Here is a 16,617-nt window from a genome sequence, read left to right as displayed (position 1 = left end):
GATCACGCAGCGTTGAAAACAAACCGCCGGACGCGTTTAAAGTGCTGTTTTATAACAGTTTTCAGGCGGCTACGGAAAACTTTACCCGCAGTCTCGCCCCGCGAGCAGAGCCATACTCCCCGCTGACTCGGTGTGTCGGTCCCTTCTCCGAAACCCGGAAACGGGAAGACCGACACAAAATGGAGGAATGTTGGCGCTGCGTTCAAACGCCGCCGTAAATTTCAGCCTTCAAATCCGCAGGGGTTGTGACGACAGTTGGTTTGTCGACGACAGTCGGAGTTAGGATTACAGTCCGTTCACATGTTGGGTTTAATGAGAGGAGGAAGAGGCCCACTTCACGTGTTGTGTTGCTTCCTTCTCAAAGCCACACAGACTGGAGCTGCTCTGCTCCTCCAACAGGAGGAGGTGCGGTGGCACCTCCTTCAGAGCTTGTCGTACACCTAACAGGAGATCATTGACATGAACAGCGATGTTTGGTGACTCTACTCTGAATAACACTGAAGCTGTTGATTATTTTTTCCAACATAAAATACTCAAAATTATGCAAAAGCATATATTCATGAACTAAGGACTGAAGTAAAGCCAACTGGAGCCTCCTGCTGGTTGAACTGATCTGTTGACAGGAAGATTTAATTCATTGAAACATTTTCCCAATAGAAATTACTCAAAATTGTGCAAAAGAATATATTCCTTGACCAAGAGTTGTAGATCAACCAACGGGTAGGTAGTTTATTAACCCCAAGGGGAAGTCTTTTCACTACAGCAGCATTTATAGATACAGGAAAGAAAGAAAATAACAGTACAAAATATTAAATATAGACTAAATGGAGAAAAAGAGCAAAGTTCATAAATATTCGTCCTTATTACAAATCCCCAAAACTGGCAAAAAACATTTCTACGTTAGAAGATGTCGTATAATCAAGCTACTGGTGTGTAATGTGAGTTTGGTGATCCCACACTGAATAAGACTGAAATGATAATATCCTCAGAGCACTTTGCAGACAGTCTCAGGTGACGTAATCTCTCCTTTTAACGGAAACGACGTCACTCGTGATCTACCTTCCTGCAATATGAAACAACTGCCGTTTACTCATCGAGTTATCGTTTGGTGAAGTTCAAATCGGCCAATATCTTTCTGCCTTTTTAATCCTGGAGAGAAAAGGTGCGTGCGATGCGCTTTTTGTAGTCCCTTTTAGAGCAGGCAGGCATGACGTCATTACACCCGCCGTCACGTGGTTACGTCACGTGGTTACGTCACGTGATGCCAGAGGTGCGCAGGCTGCAGGCGGTGGAGACGAGTTGTCTGAACACCTGGCGGGCGACGGGCGGTGTTTCATACCTGAACGGGGTTATCGTGACATGTTTGGATTCATTTATTGATCTTATTTACCCCCAACAGACACGCTCGTTCATCCGTTTATATTATGTGTGCATATTTCCATATGTATTGTTCTGTTTGCACAAAGACACGTAATAAAGTTTGATGAAAAACACCAACACCGTGGATGTCTCCTAAATTCATAGATTTATACCTTTTCCACTGAGGTCAAGAACAAAGTTTAGGGAAGGATAAAGGAGGGTTTTTCTCCACTATTCAACAATTGTTCTTTGAGCACAATAAATAAAAGTACAAGCGTTTCTTACCGCTTGTACTTTTATTTTGAAGTTTTGGTTCTTTTCCTGTTCGCACACTGGCCGGAAAACTATTTTGAAAGCTGGAACCGGAAGCTGTATGATAAACGGTAAAGCCAGAGTTAGCTCGGCTGCTCGGCGATGCTGGGAGCATCCTGCGGAGGAGCATCCTGCAGCGGAGCATCCTGCAGCGGAGCATCCTGCGGAGGAGCATCCTGCGGAGGAGCATCCTGCAGCGGAGCATCCTGCAGCGGAGCATCCTGCGGAGGAGCATCCTGCGGAGGAGCATCCTGCAGCGGAGCATCCTGCGGAGGAGCATCCTGCGGAGGAGCATCCTGCAGCGGAGCATCCTGCGGAGGAGCATCCTGCGGAGGAGCATCCTGCGGAGGAGCATCCTGCAGCGGAGCATCCTGCGGAGGAGCATCCTGCGGAGGAGCATCCTGCAGCGGAGCATCCTGCGGAGGAGCATCCTGCGGAGGAGCATCCTGCAGCGGAGCATCCTGCAGCAGGGCAGGACGAGGCTGGGTGTGATGGTACAAACACAAGCGTTGTTCTTGTGATTATTGCTCCTGCATCGCCGTGAGGTCAGACTTCTCCCGGGACCTCCGGCTCCAGGCTGCCGCCGACACCCTCCGTCCAGACATGGTGGATGTGTCCGTGGGTGGTGCAGCGTCGCTCGGACACGGCAGACCCGGACAGGGCTCCGGCTCGGGCAACAACGGGAAGAAAATGTCGAAAAAGTCGCGACCGAGAAGAGGCAAACGGGGCAAGAGAAGAAGGAATAAAAAGAACAACAGGAACAATAAAAGCCCGCCGCCGTATTTACCTCCGGAGGTAGCTACCCTCGCTTAGCCTGGAGATTACCGGGACATCCTGGCCGCTAATCGAGCCAGCTAGGTAGCGGTGCTGCACCGGGCAGGGCGCAGCTCGGTGCACCGACCGGGCAGGGCGCAGCTCGGTGCTGCACCGACCGGGCAGGGCGCAGCTCGGTGCACCGGGCGGGCAGGGCGCAGCTCGGTGCACCGACCGGGCAGGGCGCAGCTCGGTGCTGCACCGACCGGGCAGGGCGCAGCTCGGTGCACCGGGCGGTGCTGCTGTTTGATTTACACCACACCGGTAACCACGACACGGCTCCGGAACATGGAACAAGGAAACACGTATTACAAGCTTTATGCAGCCCTTCATGTCAGGACCATCTGTTGTCTGTCTGGAGACGTCACGCCGAAGTCCACTCTAAATATGTAGATTTAAATACCTTTGAAGTAATAACGGCCAATTCATAATTGGATATATGCTCCAACAACAACAGCTGTTTTCGTCAGTGTGTTTTGCTCCTAGCATGTGTAACAGTTTGAAGCCTCTAAAGCTGTCTGATGGCTCATTTTAAAGACAAAACAGTTGAAATGTACAAATATTTAAATGACGTTGGGCTGCCAGAATTTAAAAGTGACTCCTGTCCTTGTGGACAAAGGTGAAGTAGATATTATATATGAATTAACATTTCATTGATCTTGACAACTGAAATACAAAATATAAGCATTGAAGTGCCACTCAACATACTTCCATTCAGTGACACTCGTTTAATGAACTTCAGAATACACATGGTGTTAAAAAAATGGGAACCAGTAGATTTGCCATTTTTCTGAAAAAATAAAATATATAATATATTTCAACCAATGTAAATGTTCATACAAATGAAAAAACAATGTAATATCTATAATATCTAAGTTGAAAAAGTAGAATTTGTGGGTTCACTCTCTTTAAGAGGAGCATCAGAGGAGCAGGGCCGTCGGTGTCATCGCTTCCTTCTTTGGATATGTTCAATAATCAGTTTCATCTCTGTGTATTCAACACAGAGATTGTTCCCAGATGTGGAAAGACTGGACTGGCAGGTCCCTGACAAGTAAACAAATCCACCTTCCGGTAACTAAGATATGACGTAAATGATGTACCAGGAAGTCGAGACAAGTACAACCCTGTTACCAAAAAAGTTTGGACGCTGTGTGAAATGTAAATCAAAACAATGTGGTGATTTGCAAATCATGTAAATCCATATTTAATTGAAAATAGAAGAAAACCCAAATGCTGAAATGAGAAATGTTAATGTTTTGTGAAATATATATGCTAATTTTGAATTTGATGGCTGCAACACGTTGGGACAGGCTCAATAAAACACTGGAAAAGCTGTGTAATGCTAAAAAAAACACACAAAAAACACCTGGTGGAACATCTCCACTAATAAGGTTAATGAGGTTACCACGGCAACAGATCAGTAACATGATTGGGTATAAAGGATGATTTCAGAGAGGCAGAGTCTCTCAGCAGTGAAGATGGGGAGAGGTTCACCACTCTGTGAAAGACTGTATTGGAAAATAGTTCAACAATCTAAGAATAATGTTCCTCAACGTAAAACTACAAAGAATTAGTGGATTTCATCGTCTACAGTTCATAATATCATTAAAAGACTCAGAGAATCTGGAGAAATCTCTGAACACAAGGGACAAGGCTGGAAACCAATATTGGATGGTGGTGATCTTCGGGCCCTCAGGCAGCACTGCATTAAAAACACACTATTCTGGAGTGGAAATCACTGCATGGGCTCAGGAACACTTGTGAAAACCATAGTTTTAGATGGTTTGTTGCTGCATCTACAGATGCAGGTTAAAATGCAAAGAAGAAACCAGATCGAAACATGATGCCAAACCAAAAAATATACATGGACTGAGGTGAAGTGGAAAAGTGTCCTCTGGTGTAATGATTCAAAATCTGAGATTCTGTGTGGAAATCATGGACGCTGCATCCTCCAGGTTAAAGAGGAGAGGGACCATCCAGCTTGTTATCAGCTCAGTTCTAAAGCCAGCATCTGTGATGGTACAGGATGCATTAGTGCACATGGCATGGGTAGCTTGAACATCTGGAAGGAAGCATTAATGCTGAATGATATATTCAGGTTTTGGAGCAACATATGCTGCCATCCAGACAACGTCTCTTTCAGGGAAGGTCTTGTTTATTTCAGCAGAACAACGTCCAACCACATTCTGCACATATTCCAACAGCATGGTTCTCTAGTAGAAGAGTCCGCTGATAAACTGGCCTCCTGCAGTCCAGACCTGTCAATCATTGGAAACATCTGGAGCATCAGGACATGAACAATACAACAAAGGAGACCCTGAACTGTTGAGCAGCTGAAATCCTCTATCAGGCAACAATGGGACCACATTTCACTTTTAAAACTCCAGAAACTGGTCTCCTCAGTTCCCCAACGTTTCCAGAGTGTTGTTAAAAGAAGAGGTGATGCAGCTCAGTGGTGAACATGATCCTGGAACAACTTTATAGAGACGTGCTGCTGACATCAGATCTAAAAGGAACAGATATTTTCCAAAAAACTCTAAAATATCTCAGTTTCAACATTTGACATGTTGAGTTTGTTTAATTTTCATTAAATGATTTACATGATTTGTAAATCATCACAGTCTTTATTTTAATTTACATTTTACACAGCGTACCAACTTTTTGGGAAACAGGGTTGTGTTTAGATTTTTTTAACATTACAGCCATATTGCGATAGTTCAACATGATTCCAACACAACAGACATGAATCTGCTCCTCTATCAGACATGAGATGCTCAACCTGCTGCAGAGATTTGCTCACATTCAGACTCTTGAGTCTCGGTTGGTGGATGGTGTTGCTGGCTCATGGTTGAGCTCCAGTTAACCCTGAAGGCGCTGAATCGTGCTGCGTTCAGGTTTCTGTGTATTCCAGTTCATTCCTTCCACACCAAATGGCCCAAACATTTTTTTTATGGAGTTGAAAGTTAAGAAAAACAGCACTGCTGCCAGGGCTGTCCAGATACTTTTGGATATACAATGGTCTGTACAATCTTTTTCAGCAGCGTGCTGTTTATTAACCTCAGCTGTCTTCTGTTTCCAGGCTGAAGAAGGAAACATTGAATATAAGGTAAGTTATTGCCTGCTCTGATTGACCACTGTAATTGATCTACTTTTCTAATTTCTGTCTGAGCGAGCCGATGATGCTGAAATGATGCTTCAGGTGACGGGAATGTTTCAGGTTCAACTGTTTGATTTGGGTGTTAAAGAAAAATATCAGTTCACTTTCCCCCCCAAAGAGTCTACAAAGGTTTTAAAAAGTCATTTTTTTGTTGACTAAAAAAAAAATTATTTTATTTTTCCAACATCTAAAATATATTTGGCCTTGCTGCGTAATAAGGTTTGTTATGAAATAAAAAAATTATCCATTATAGTAAATACTTTTTTTTCTGCTTATCAATCTCATGATTATTATTTGAAATCATCAGGAATTACTGTAATCAACAACTATTTTAATCTTCATTTTAGTCAGTGAAAGCAAAAACTAAAAACATTTGCTGGTGTCTGCGTCGACATCGTGAGGGTTTGTGAGGCTGTCCTCTGAACTCATTGATTCTGTGGTTTAACTCTGCAACAGCTGTTTGAAACCTCCTTAATTACTCATGGCTGGTGTCGGCCGTCCGTCTGTCCGTCCAACACTTTTATCTGGAACCAGGTCTCTCAACCTGTACATTTACAGTTGAATCATCTTTCAAAGTCAAAACATTTCACCTTATTTTTTAACCAATTTAAAAAGCCTTTAGTGTAATTTTGGTTTTACAAAAACATGTTAGAGGGGAAAAAAATACATTTTTAACTGTTATTTTATAGGCAAAACGATTAATTGATAAATTAATTAATAAATTAAATTATTATTATTATTTTATTTATTATTAAAATAATAAAGATAAATTAAATGCAGAAAATAATCATCTGATTAATCTCATTTGAAAACATTTGTTAGCTGCATCCCCACATGTGAACATATGAGTCAGCCTCTTATTTGTGGTGAAGTTTCTTTCAGTCACTCTTTGATTTTAAGGCATTTACCTTGAAACTGCAGCCGTGCGTGCTCGATGGATTATTCCCTGCTGTGCTGAACATGGTTTATGTCTGTGCTGTAGCTGAAGTTGGTCAACCCCACTCAGTATCGCTTTGAGCATCTGGCCACGCAGCTGAAGTGGCGTCTGCAGGAGGGCCGCGGCGAGGCGGTCTACCAGATCGGCGTGGAGGACAACGGTCTGCTGGTCGGCCTGACGGAGGCGGACATGAAGGCCTCGCTCAAAACCTTAAAAAGGATGGCAGAGAAGTAGGTCACCTCGTACAGGGTTACTCTAGCTGCTTCCTCTGATGTGATTTGGTAGGTTTCTGCATTCATAAAGCAACATGCATTCAATAATTGTCTTTTGTTGTTTCGTTTTTAAACTGTTTATTAAACTGAACTTATTATTTATTAAACTATTATAAAAAAAAATGACAGACAATCCTTAATGGAGACTTTAATAGTCCACGTCATTTTTGTGCTTCTGTTGTTTCTTTTTTTCATTTATTGTTGGTATTTCCTACATTAACAGACAAATTTAGTCCATCTTACTGTGTTTTAGCCGATAAACAACCATCCATCCTTCTAATTATTTCATAACTCTTTCAGGCACAGTGCCTGTAGCCGGAGCTGCTCACATTTCTTGTCCAAATCGACTCAGCGACGATCTTTAGCATCTTCTGGAGTGCTGCTGACACGGCGTGACCGTTGAGATGTTAATCACTGACCTGAATGGCAGCCATCCAGTAAAAAATAGTTTCGATGTTCTGCTGGACTCTTTACAAAACATTAGACGGCTTTTAATTTGAAATGAGGGCTTTTATTTTGAAATGTCTACAGAGAGTCACGGCAGCCGGTGGACCAACGGTGTAACTTTGATCACTCACTCCTCCTGCGTTAGCAGTCGTAGTATTTCTTTTCTCCGTCCTCCTTTTCAGAGTCGGGGCCGACATCACTCTCCTCCGAGAGAGGGAGGTGGACTTCGATTCAGAGAGAAACACCCGCAAGATCGCAGAAGTCCTCGTTCGAAAAGTTCCCGATGATCAGCAGGTGACGGTCTATCCTCCAGATTCTGGTTTTCTTGCTGTGTCTGTGCTGACATGGGCGTTTTTAAACCTATTCTTCTTTGTTCTTAGGTCTGAAACCAGTGGGTAAGTTGTAACTTGTTCAGCTTTCCACCTTGTAGAGGGGAAACAGCCCGAGTCCAGTCTGCTTGAACCAGACTTAACAGTGCAGCTTTGAAAATGCCCCCAAGACCACGCCATGATGTACCTGCCCTCAGCTTTACCTGAACTGTAGACAGCACCAGAGCACTCTTCAAACAGTTTGATCTCAAAGCTGATGAAAATGTGATCCCTTTCCTCCCTTGTGCTGTTTCGGACCACAACAGTTCCTGGACCTGCGGGTGGCGGTGCTGGGGAACGTGGACTCGGGGAAGTCCACCCTGCTGGGCGTCCTGACGCAGGGCGAGCTGGATAACGGGCGAGGCCGAGCGCGGCTCAACCTCTTCAGACATCTGCACGAGATCCAGACCGGACGCACCTCCAGCATCAGCTTCGAGATCCTGGGCTTCAACAGCAAAGGAGAGGTGATCACACCGCCATCCCCCACAGACCACACGGGTTGCAGGAAATATTAGCTCATTATTCTGTTGATGCATCTTCCTAAATGTCTATTTAATATCTATCAGTGAAATAACAGCTGTAGACTACAAGCTATTGGACCAAAATACTGAAGGTCCATCAGACATCAGACGTCTCAATCTGTTGAAGTTGCTGGACAACAGAAACTCTTGTGGTTGTACAGCAGGGCTGCAGAGCATTGCTGTCTCTGTGAAGGCTCTTTATGTGAGCATAAAAAAATGTTTTCAGAGAAAATTTCTTGCACTGCAATCAAAAATCAAGTTTGTAAGTAAAAATATATGAACTGAGGATGAAATGATTTAGATTACACTCAAATTCTCTCATAGTTTTGTTGGTTTTTGGACAGACTTGAGAATTAAAATTTGGTCTCAAAAACATTTGTTTGCGAATCTAAAAACTTTGTACTCTACGCAGAGTCACAGAGAGAATTTTTTTAAAGGACCATTTTTGCATTCCCACCACAGACTGTTTATAAAAGAGTTCGTAGCTTCAGGTCTGTAAAATGGTTCTGATCCAGAAGTGTCTTCAGCTGCAATACCAGCGAGTGCCACTAGAGGTCGGCTCCAAAAAGCCTCCGGCTCTCATGAGATTCTCAGACAATAAAAATGTTCCACGTTTCCTGCAAGTCATTCTCTAAATTCACTCTTCCAGATTAGTTTTTAGTTTCCACACAATATGTTCTGCATTACTTTGCAGTACTTTTCTTCTTCCTCTGCTTCTAAGCAACATGTCTGTTCTGGTCCTCATGAACAGTAGTGTGTTGGTCCAGTTCAACTGGAACACAAACCCAGTTCAAGAAAACACTCTCCAGATACTACTGGAAGGCGAGACGAGGGTTTTAGCAATCATACTCACTGAACCGTCACTGATGCAGCACAGACCTGAAATCACCTGTGTTATTCCATCCTCATGTTTTTATCATCCCGCCTTGTGCTGCAGGTCGTGAACTACAGCGAGTCTCGAACAGCTGAGGAGATCTGTGAGAGCTCCTCCAAGATGATCACCTTCATTGACCTGGCAGGACACCACAAGTACCTGAAGACCACCATCTTCGGCCTCACCAGCTACTGCCCCGACTTCGCCGTGCTGGTGGTGAGCGCCAACATTGGCATCGGTGAGCTGCAGCCACACACTTAACCTACAACAATAGCAGAACAACATGTTCAGTATCCAGAGCTGTCACCCACTGAAAACATCTGGAGCATCAGGACATGAAAAATACAACAAAGGAGACCCTGAACTGTTGAGCAGCTGAAATCCTCTATCAGGCAAGAATAGGACCACATTTCACTTTCAAAACTCCAGAAACAGCTCAGTTCCCCAACGTTTCCAGAGTGTTGTTAAAAGAAGAGGTGATGCAGCTCAGTGGTGAACATGATCCTGGAACAACTTTATAGAGACGTGCTGCTGACATAAATTATATAATAAGCTTATATTTTTCATAAAACAATTCTCAGTTTCAACATTTGACATGTTGTCTTTGGCCTATTTGCAATTAAATATGGGTTTACACGATTTGCAAATCATTGCATCCTATTTTTATTTACATTTTACCTACTTTTTTGGAAACATGGTTGTATTTTAGCATCAATTAATTTTCAATAATTTCCAGTAATATGCCCCTTTTGCATCCCAAGAGAAGCGAGTACTGATGAGGGAATCTCATACAGGTTCCTTAGCTGCTTCAACCCTGCTGCTATAAATGCAGAAGTAGTTTTCCAAGAGAAATTTGCAACTTATGAAGCCAGATAATCTCACAAATATGCACATAGAAAAGTTAGGCCTCCAGTTCTGTGCAATAATCACTTTGCAATAAGAATCATAAAGTACAAAATGTAAAGTATGACAAGTGACCTGGATGATAAAATATATTTTGTGTGGTTAGCTTGCTCAGCGTTCCTCTTCTCCTCCGTCTAGCCGGTACGACCCGGGAGCACCTGGGCCTGGCCATGGCGCTGAAAGTTCCCATCTTCATTGTGGTCAGTAAAGTGGACCTGTGTTCTCGTGGCACCGTGGAGCGAACGGTCCGACAGCTGGAGCGAGTTCTGAAGCAGCCGGGCTGCAACAAGGTGCCCATGGTGGTGTCCAACCCTGACGACGCTGTGACAGCCGCACAGCAGTTCACCCAGTCTGCATGGTGAGGGACACCTCGGTGATGATACATCACTAACCTGATGATACATCATTAACCTGATGATACATCACTAACCTGATGATACATCACTAACCTGATGATACATCATTAACCTGATGATACATCATTAACCTGATGATACAACACTAACCTGATGATACATCACTAACCTGATGATACATCATTAACCTGATGATACATCATTAACCTGATGATACAACACTAACCTGATGATACATCATTAACCTGATGATACAACACTAACCTGATGATACATCACTAACCTGATGATACAACACTAACCTGATGATACATCACTAACCTGATGATACATCACTAACCTGATGATACATCACTAACCTGATGATACATCATTAACCTGATGATACATCATTAACCTGATGATACAACACTAACCTGATGATACATCACTAACCTGATGATACATCACTAACCTGATGATACATCATTAACCTGATGATACATCACTAACCTGATGATACATCACTAACCTGATGATACATCATTAACCTGATGATACATCACTAACCTGATGATACAACATTAACCTGATGATACATCATTAACCTGATGATACATCATTAACCTGATGATACATCACTAACCTGATGATACAACATTAACCTGATGATACATCACTAACCTGATGATACAACATTAACCTGATGATACATCACTAACCTGATGATACAACATTAACCTGATGATACATCACTAACCTGATGATACAACATTAACCTGATGATACATCATTAACCTGATGATACATCATTAACCTGATGATACATCACTAACCTGATGATACAACATTAACCTGATGATACATCATTAACCTGATGATACATCACTAACCTGATGATACATCATTAACCTGATAAAACTACTGCAGTCTACAAGGGGAGTGGAAATAACACTTACTGGAAGGGCAGGAAAGTCCACTCTTCAATGATGTGTGTGTGTGTGTGTGTGTGTGTGTGTGTGTGTGTGTGTGTGTGTGTGTGTGTGTGTGTGTGTGTGCAGCATCACGCCCATCTTCACCCTGTCCAGTGTTTCTGGTGAGAGTCTGGACCTCCTGAAGGTTTTCCTGAACATCCTCCCTCCACTGAGCAACAGCAAGGAGCAGGAGGAGCTGATGCAGCAACTCACTGAGTTCCAGGTACACAAACACACACACTCTCTCTCTCTCTCTCTCACACACACACACACACACACACACACACACACACGTTTGGTTCACTATCCACAAGGGGATTCTCCATTGTCGTAATGCATTCTCTAGCCCCTTACCCTCATCTTAACCATCACAACCAGCAAGATACATACCCCAACCCTAACACCAACCTAACCCCAACCCTAACCCCAACCTAACCCCAACCCTAACACCAACCTAACCCCAACCCTAACACCAACCTAACCCCAACCCTAACACCAACCTAACCCCAACCCTAACACCAACCTAACCCCAACCCTAACACCAACCCTAACCCCAACCCTAACACCAACCCTAACCCCAACCCTAACACCAACCTAACCCCAACCCTAACACCAACCCTAACCCCAACCCTAACACCAACCTAACACCAACCTAACCCCAACCCTAACACCAACCTAACCCCAACCCTAACACCAACCCTAACCCCAACCTAATTCTAACCTTAACCCTAAAACCAAGTTTTAGCCTCCAAAAAGCAGCCTGGACCACAGACTGGATGGAAAAGAGTTCGTAGCTTCAGGTCTGTAAAATGGTTCTGATCCAGAAGTGTCTTCAGCTGCAATACCAGCGAGTGCCACTAGAGGTCAGCTCCAAAAAGCCTCCGGCTCCATAGACTCCCATTCAACTTCTCTCATCAAATCCAAAGTGAATAAAATGTGTCCATCAGTTATCTCGGTGTTGTTAGCTAAAGTCACTCCTTCTTCTTAGTTTTCTGGAGGTCCATCTGAAAATAATCCCTCATTCATTAGAAAAGAAGATTCAAGAAGACCTGTTTTTGGGGGCGTGTCTGTTTGATTGACAGGCCTGTGGTGCAGTCAGGTTACAGCTATCGGTGGGCGGGACGTAGTATCGTCATGGTTTAGTTCACACCGGGATATAAAAACACAGGATGAGGAAGTTACTGTGATACCAAACTGCTCCGTCATCATAATGCTGCACGTGTCACAGACGATCTGAAGCAGGTTTAAAGTGTGATTAAAGTAAATGAGAGTGAGATACTGATCTGCCATCACGTCTGTGTGTGTTTGTAGGTGGACGAGATTTACTCGGTGCCTGACGTTGGGACGGTGGTGGGAGGAACTCTGTACAGGTGCGAAAACCTTTCTACTTTGGAAGGTCTTCTTCATTTCCTCTCGGTCCTGGTGTTCGGGTTAGTGAATCCTTGGATGTTGACCGTTTTAAATCAGATCAAATCCTCTTAATAATGAGTGAGTGTGTGTGATGTCACAGCATTGGTCGGCTCAATAAAAGCAGCTTGCCGGATGTTGTAACTTCCTGTGTCCATTTCAAATGAAGAGCCGTCGTTTCAAATGAAAAGCCCCGTAGAGCCGGTCATACATGTTCCAGCCGTGTAAACTACAAGCAAAACAATGAATTTCATTTTTTGTTAAATTCGTTTTGAAGTATTACTGAACATCAGGGTAAATGCAATCATTTTAAACTAAAGCCAAAGGTTTAAGCTCTAAAATGTTTTTTATTTTGTGTTTTGAAACTTCAGCTGGCTAATTTGCCGGATCTTCTTCTTCTGTGGTGACATCGTAGATATTAAAGGGCTCGAGGAACCTTCAATCAGTTTCAGCTTCAGGTTCTGGAAGCTCTTCATAGAAATCAAGAGTTTATATAACATTTACAGTTTGTCTCCTGACTTCACTCAGCTGCTCTTTGGTTGGCTTGGTGTTTCTAAAAGCCTTCTTTTAGAGCCGCTATCTGGCTGGTCCTCGTTCGGACCGACTGCTTTCCAGCTCAACTGACCGTGTGTGTTTCAGCGGAGTTTGCAGGGAGGGCGAGCGGCTGGTGGTCGGCCCGACAGACGAGGGCCGCTTCCTGCGGCTGAGGGTCGGCAGCATCCAGAGGAACCGCTCGGCCTGCAGGGTGCTGAGGGCCGGGCAGGCCGCCACGCTGGCTCTGGGGAACTTCGACCGCTCGCTGCTCCGTAAGGTCAGACCTCACCTGAACACTCACCTGATGAAAGAGCCGACGCAGCTGCCCGCTGTCTGAAAACAAGACTCACACTTCCATGTGTTCATTGCAACAGGTTTTTATATTATAGTTATAAATCTTCGTCTGTGCTGTCTTGTGATTCACTGAGTTCCCAAGTTTAAGACTGAGTGGTCACAAATTGAATTCAGCACAAAGAGGCACCTTAATGATAAAAAAGGCTCATTTGGTAAAATACCGATTTGATTGGGCGCAGACTGCCGGAGCAAAGTAGTTTGTCCCGAATCTCTTCCATTACGTTGCGTTATAAGGGATCTCATCTTATCCAGAAAGGACAGGAGGGACAAGTCCTGCTGAGAAGTGTTGCACCTTTAAGCTTCCCCGGGCCGGTGCGGTGACGGCCGTGTGCTGCTCGTTGCAGGGCATGGTGATGGTCAGTCCCAAGATGAACCCCACCATCTGCTGTCAGTTCGAAGCCGCCATCGTCCTGCTCTTCCACGCCAAGACCTTCCGCCGGGGGTCGCAGGTCACCGTGCACGTGGGCAACGTCAGGCAGACGGCCACCGTGGAGTGCCTTCGTGAAAAGGTCAGTGCACGGGTTACGCGACACACGACGGGCTGCGCGTGATGTGCCGTTGCGCGGCGTGTAACCTGCCTCTGCTGCCGCTGCAGGACGAGCTGCGAACCGGCGAGAGGGCGGTCGTTTGCTTCCGCTTCATCAAACACCCCGAGTACCTGAGGCTGGGCGCCAAGCTGCTCTTCAGGGAGGGCGTTACCAAAGGCATCGGCCACGTCACCCGCCTGCTGCCTCCCTCCCAGAACCAAGACCAGAACCAGAAACACGACCAGAACCTGCAGGAGCATTAAAGACCCCGTTTCTTTGCGCTCCGTCGAAGGACCGACGGATGCTCAGCTCCTCGGATGGGGTTTCCCCTCCTGCCACATGTCTGCGTATTAATCCGCCCGTCCTGGATCCGTATTCCCGTCCATCGCTGTCACCGTCCTCCCGCAGACACTCGTGTCTTGGCTTAAAGCTGGATGATTTAAGCCTGGACGGTTAATCTGATGTTGGGCCATACATTGATTTAACAGGCGCCTGTTTTTTATCACGAGACGACAGCTGGATTATTTATGGGGGGAGGAGGGGTGGGGGAATGGTTGTAAGGCATCACGGTGCTTATGGGTTCTTCTGAGGAGGAAAGCAGGTGAAACCCTGGTTCTGTGCTGCGCTGGATGGATCCACCGCTGCCGTTAACACGAGGTCCATTTCTTTCTGAAGAATCCAAGAATGCTGTCGAGCACGTGAGCTCGTCCTCCATGTTTCAGCCCGTCAACTTCACGTTAGAATTATTTCCTTTTCCATATTCTATATCACTGCTAAGCTTTTCAACAGTGTCCGAGTCATTTTATGAGTTTCAGAGGACTAACGAGCGGTTTGGGCTCAAAAATCAGCACTGACGAGAGCAGGAGACCGAGTCCGAGGTGTGAAGCACCTCCGGTGTCAGCAGCAGGCTACGAGGTACCGACAAACACTTCCCCATACAAGTGAATGAGACAAGTAAAAAAAGGCCTGAATGAGTCTCCTGTCAGGTCGAGTCCACGCCGAGAGGCGACGGAACCGCCGGCAGGCTGGGAGCTGTTCTCGAGGGGTCGACACCGGCCCGGTCCGACGGCATGGCCAAGTGCCTTAATGTGGTCGCTCAGAGAAACTCACGGGTGTGATGGGAAGAGAAAGAGGCGGTAAAATTCACTCCAGAGAACCAATCAAAAATTTAAAAAAAAAGCAGAGCATCAGACTGGCCGTTGTATTCTACGTTTTCCCCTTCAACATCCAAACAGGAAGTGTAAATTGATCCAGAGTTTTTCTGAGTCCTCCCCGACATCGTGCTCTAATCAGCTGACTGACTGGTCCTCAAGCTTTCCCCCAATCAATTCTCCTGATTTGGTCTGATTTGTTTTCGTTGCTACCTTCATCTCGTTTTGGTTTCTTCACCCTTAAAGATCACATTTCACTAATTAGTGTATTGGGATTATTGATGACTCGTGAGCACAAGTTAAAATGACTCGTTGCCCAGCTGATACGACCTTTTGGGATTTGTGTAATGATGCTGATTTTAGGCCCTACTGTCATTGACAGGGTGAGGTGTGAGATCACACCTCTGGTCGGCCAAATGCCGTGACTTCCTGTATTGCTTTCAAATTAAAAGCCCTGTAGGGTTTTGACTGTCTCGGACAAAACCACCAACTTATCGTATGACGATACTCTTTTGTTTTTTTGCAATATATTGAAGTCATTACGACCGATCCCTTTTCTCCGGTCAGCGTTGCTCTGAATCAGCACATACAGAGACACACGGATATCTTCCCTCTTTGTTCTCTTTGTTTCCGGTCCAGCCGCACAGATAAACCACAATTCTTGAGGATGATTTGCTCTCCAAAGGGTGGATGAAGCTTTCCGATGAATGCATCATGTAAATATGTCTACGTAGAAGGTTTCTTCATTGTCTTTTTTTCTTTCTTTTTCTACTCTTTACAGCCTTACATTCAGTTTGTTTACAGTATGTTGACATTCAACTTTTGAAGCCTGCACATTCACCATCTGCATTCTGGAGGGACTGACACTGAAGCTTTTCCTCTTCGGTTTCCAGTTTGTTCCAGTTATCAGTGTCAGTAACGCTGTAAAGTGTTTGATGTACCGGGCAGCTTTTTGCAGCTAAACATACTGTAACCTGCATGACTGGCAGAACAACCTCCAACCCTCTCGTTGACGATATAACACTTGTAACTGGTGACGTGTTGATGCAGTTTTTAATCTTTATTTTTTGAGGTTTTGTGCAATTCTAAAGATCAATATTGAATGTACTTTTCATGATCCCGTGTAGCATCGAAAAACTGCTTACTTCTGTCAAACCGAGTTATTGTTGACGTTGCACTTTGTATTCTGGAGAGCAACTCGGAGCCGGTTCTGGCTCCCGGAGGTCGACGTGTGAGACGACCTCACGAAGCTGAACAGTCGAGAGAGGATTTATCACTTTGTTTTTCTTGACCGTCCCTCCAGCTAATAAATAAACAGTTGCAGTGAGAAATGGAACGTGTCTTTCTTCTATGGTCGACGTCGAGGAGAGAA

General features: G+C 44.8%; 1 protein-coding gene across 4 annotated transcripts; it reads left to right on the top strand.

Moving 5' to 3' along the window:
* Nucleotides 1-1,748: 1,748 nt before the first annotated feature.
* Nucleotides 1,749-16,576, top strand: gtpbp2b (GTP binding protein 2b). 4 transcript variants are annotated; one of them, XM_069167689.1, is made up of 12 exons: nt 1,751-2,466; nt 5,564-5,590; nt 6,624-6,808; nt 7,480-7,591; nt 7,932-8,129; nt 9,124-9,298; nt 10,102-10,321; nt 11,387-11,495; nt 12,584-12,702; nt 13,319-13,490; nt 13,912-14,076; nt 14,163-16,576. In XM_069167689.1, the coding sequence occupies exons 1-12, from the start codon at nt 2,275-2,277 to the stop codon at nt 14,355-14,357; spliced, it is 1,869 nt and encodes a 622-aa protein (XP_069023790.1). In that variant the 5' UTR covers nt 1,751-2,274; the 3' UTR covers nt 14,358-16,576. The 4 variants fall into 4 exon arrangements, with proteins under 4 accessions (XP_069023792.1, XP_069023790.1, XP_069023789.1 ...); XM_069167688.1 differs by having other exon boundaries at nt 1,754-2,466; nt 11,360-11,495; XM_069167690.1 differs by having other exon boundaries at nt 1,755-2,466; nt 11,360-11,495; nt 12,584-12,642.
* The last annotated feature ends 41 nt before the right edge of the window (nt 16,577-16,617 follow it).

This window comes from Embiotoca jacksoni, unplaced genomic scaffold (assembly GCF_022577435.1).
Source record: "Embiotoca jacksoni isolate LCO1_2020_lvr unplaced genomic scaffold, fEmbJac1.0.p SCAF_4, whole genome shotgun sequence".
NCBI classification, from domain to species: Eukaryota; Metazoa; Chordata; class Actinopteri; family Embiotocidae; genus Embiotoca; species Embiotoca jacksoni.
Note: the sequence above shows the minus strand (reverse complement) of the source record. Positions and strands in the feature narration are given on the sequence as shown.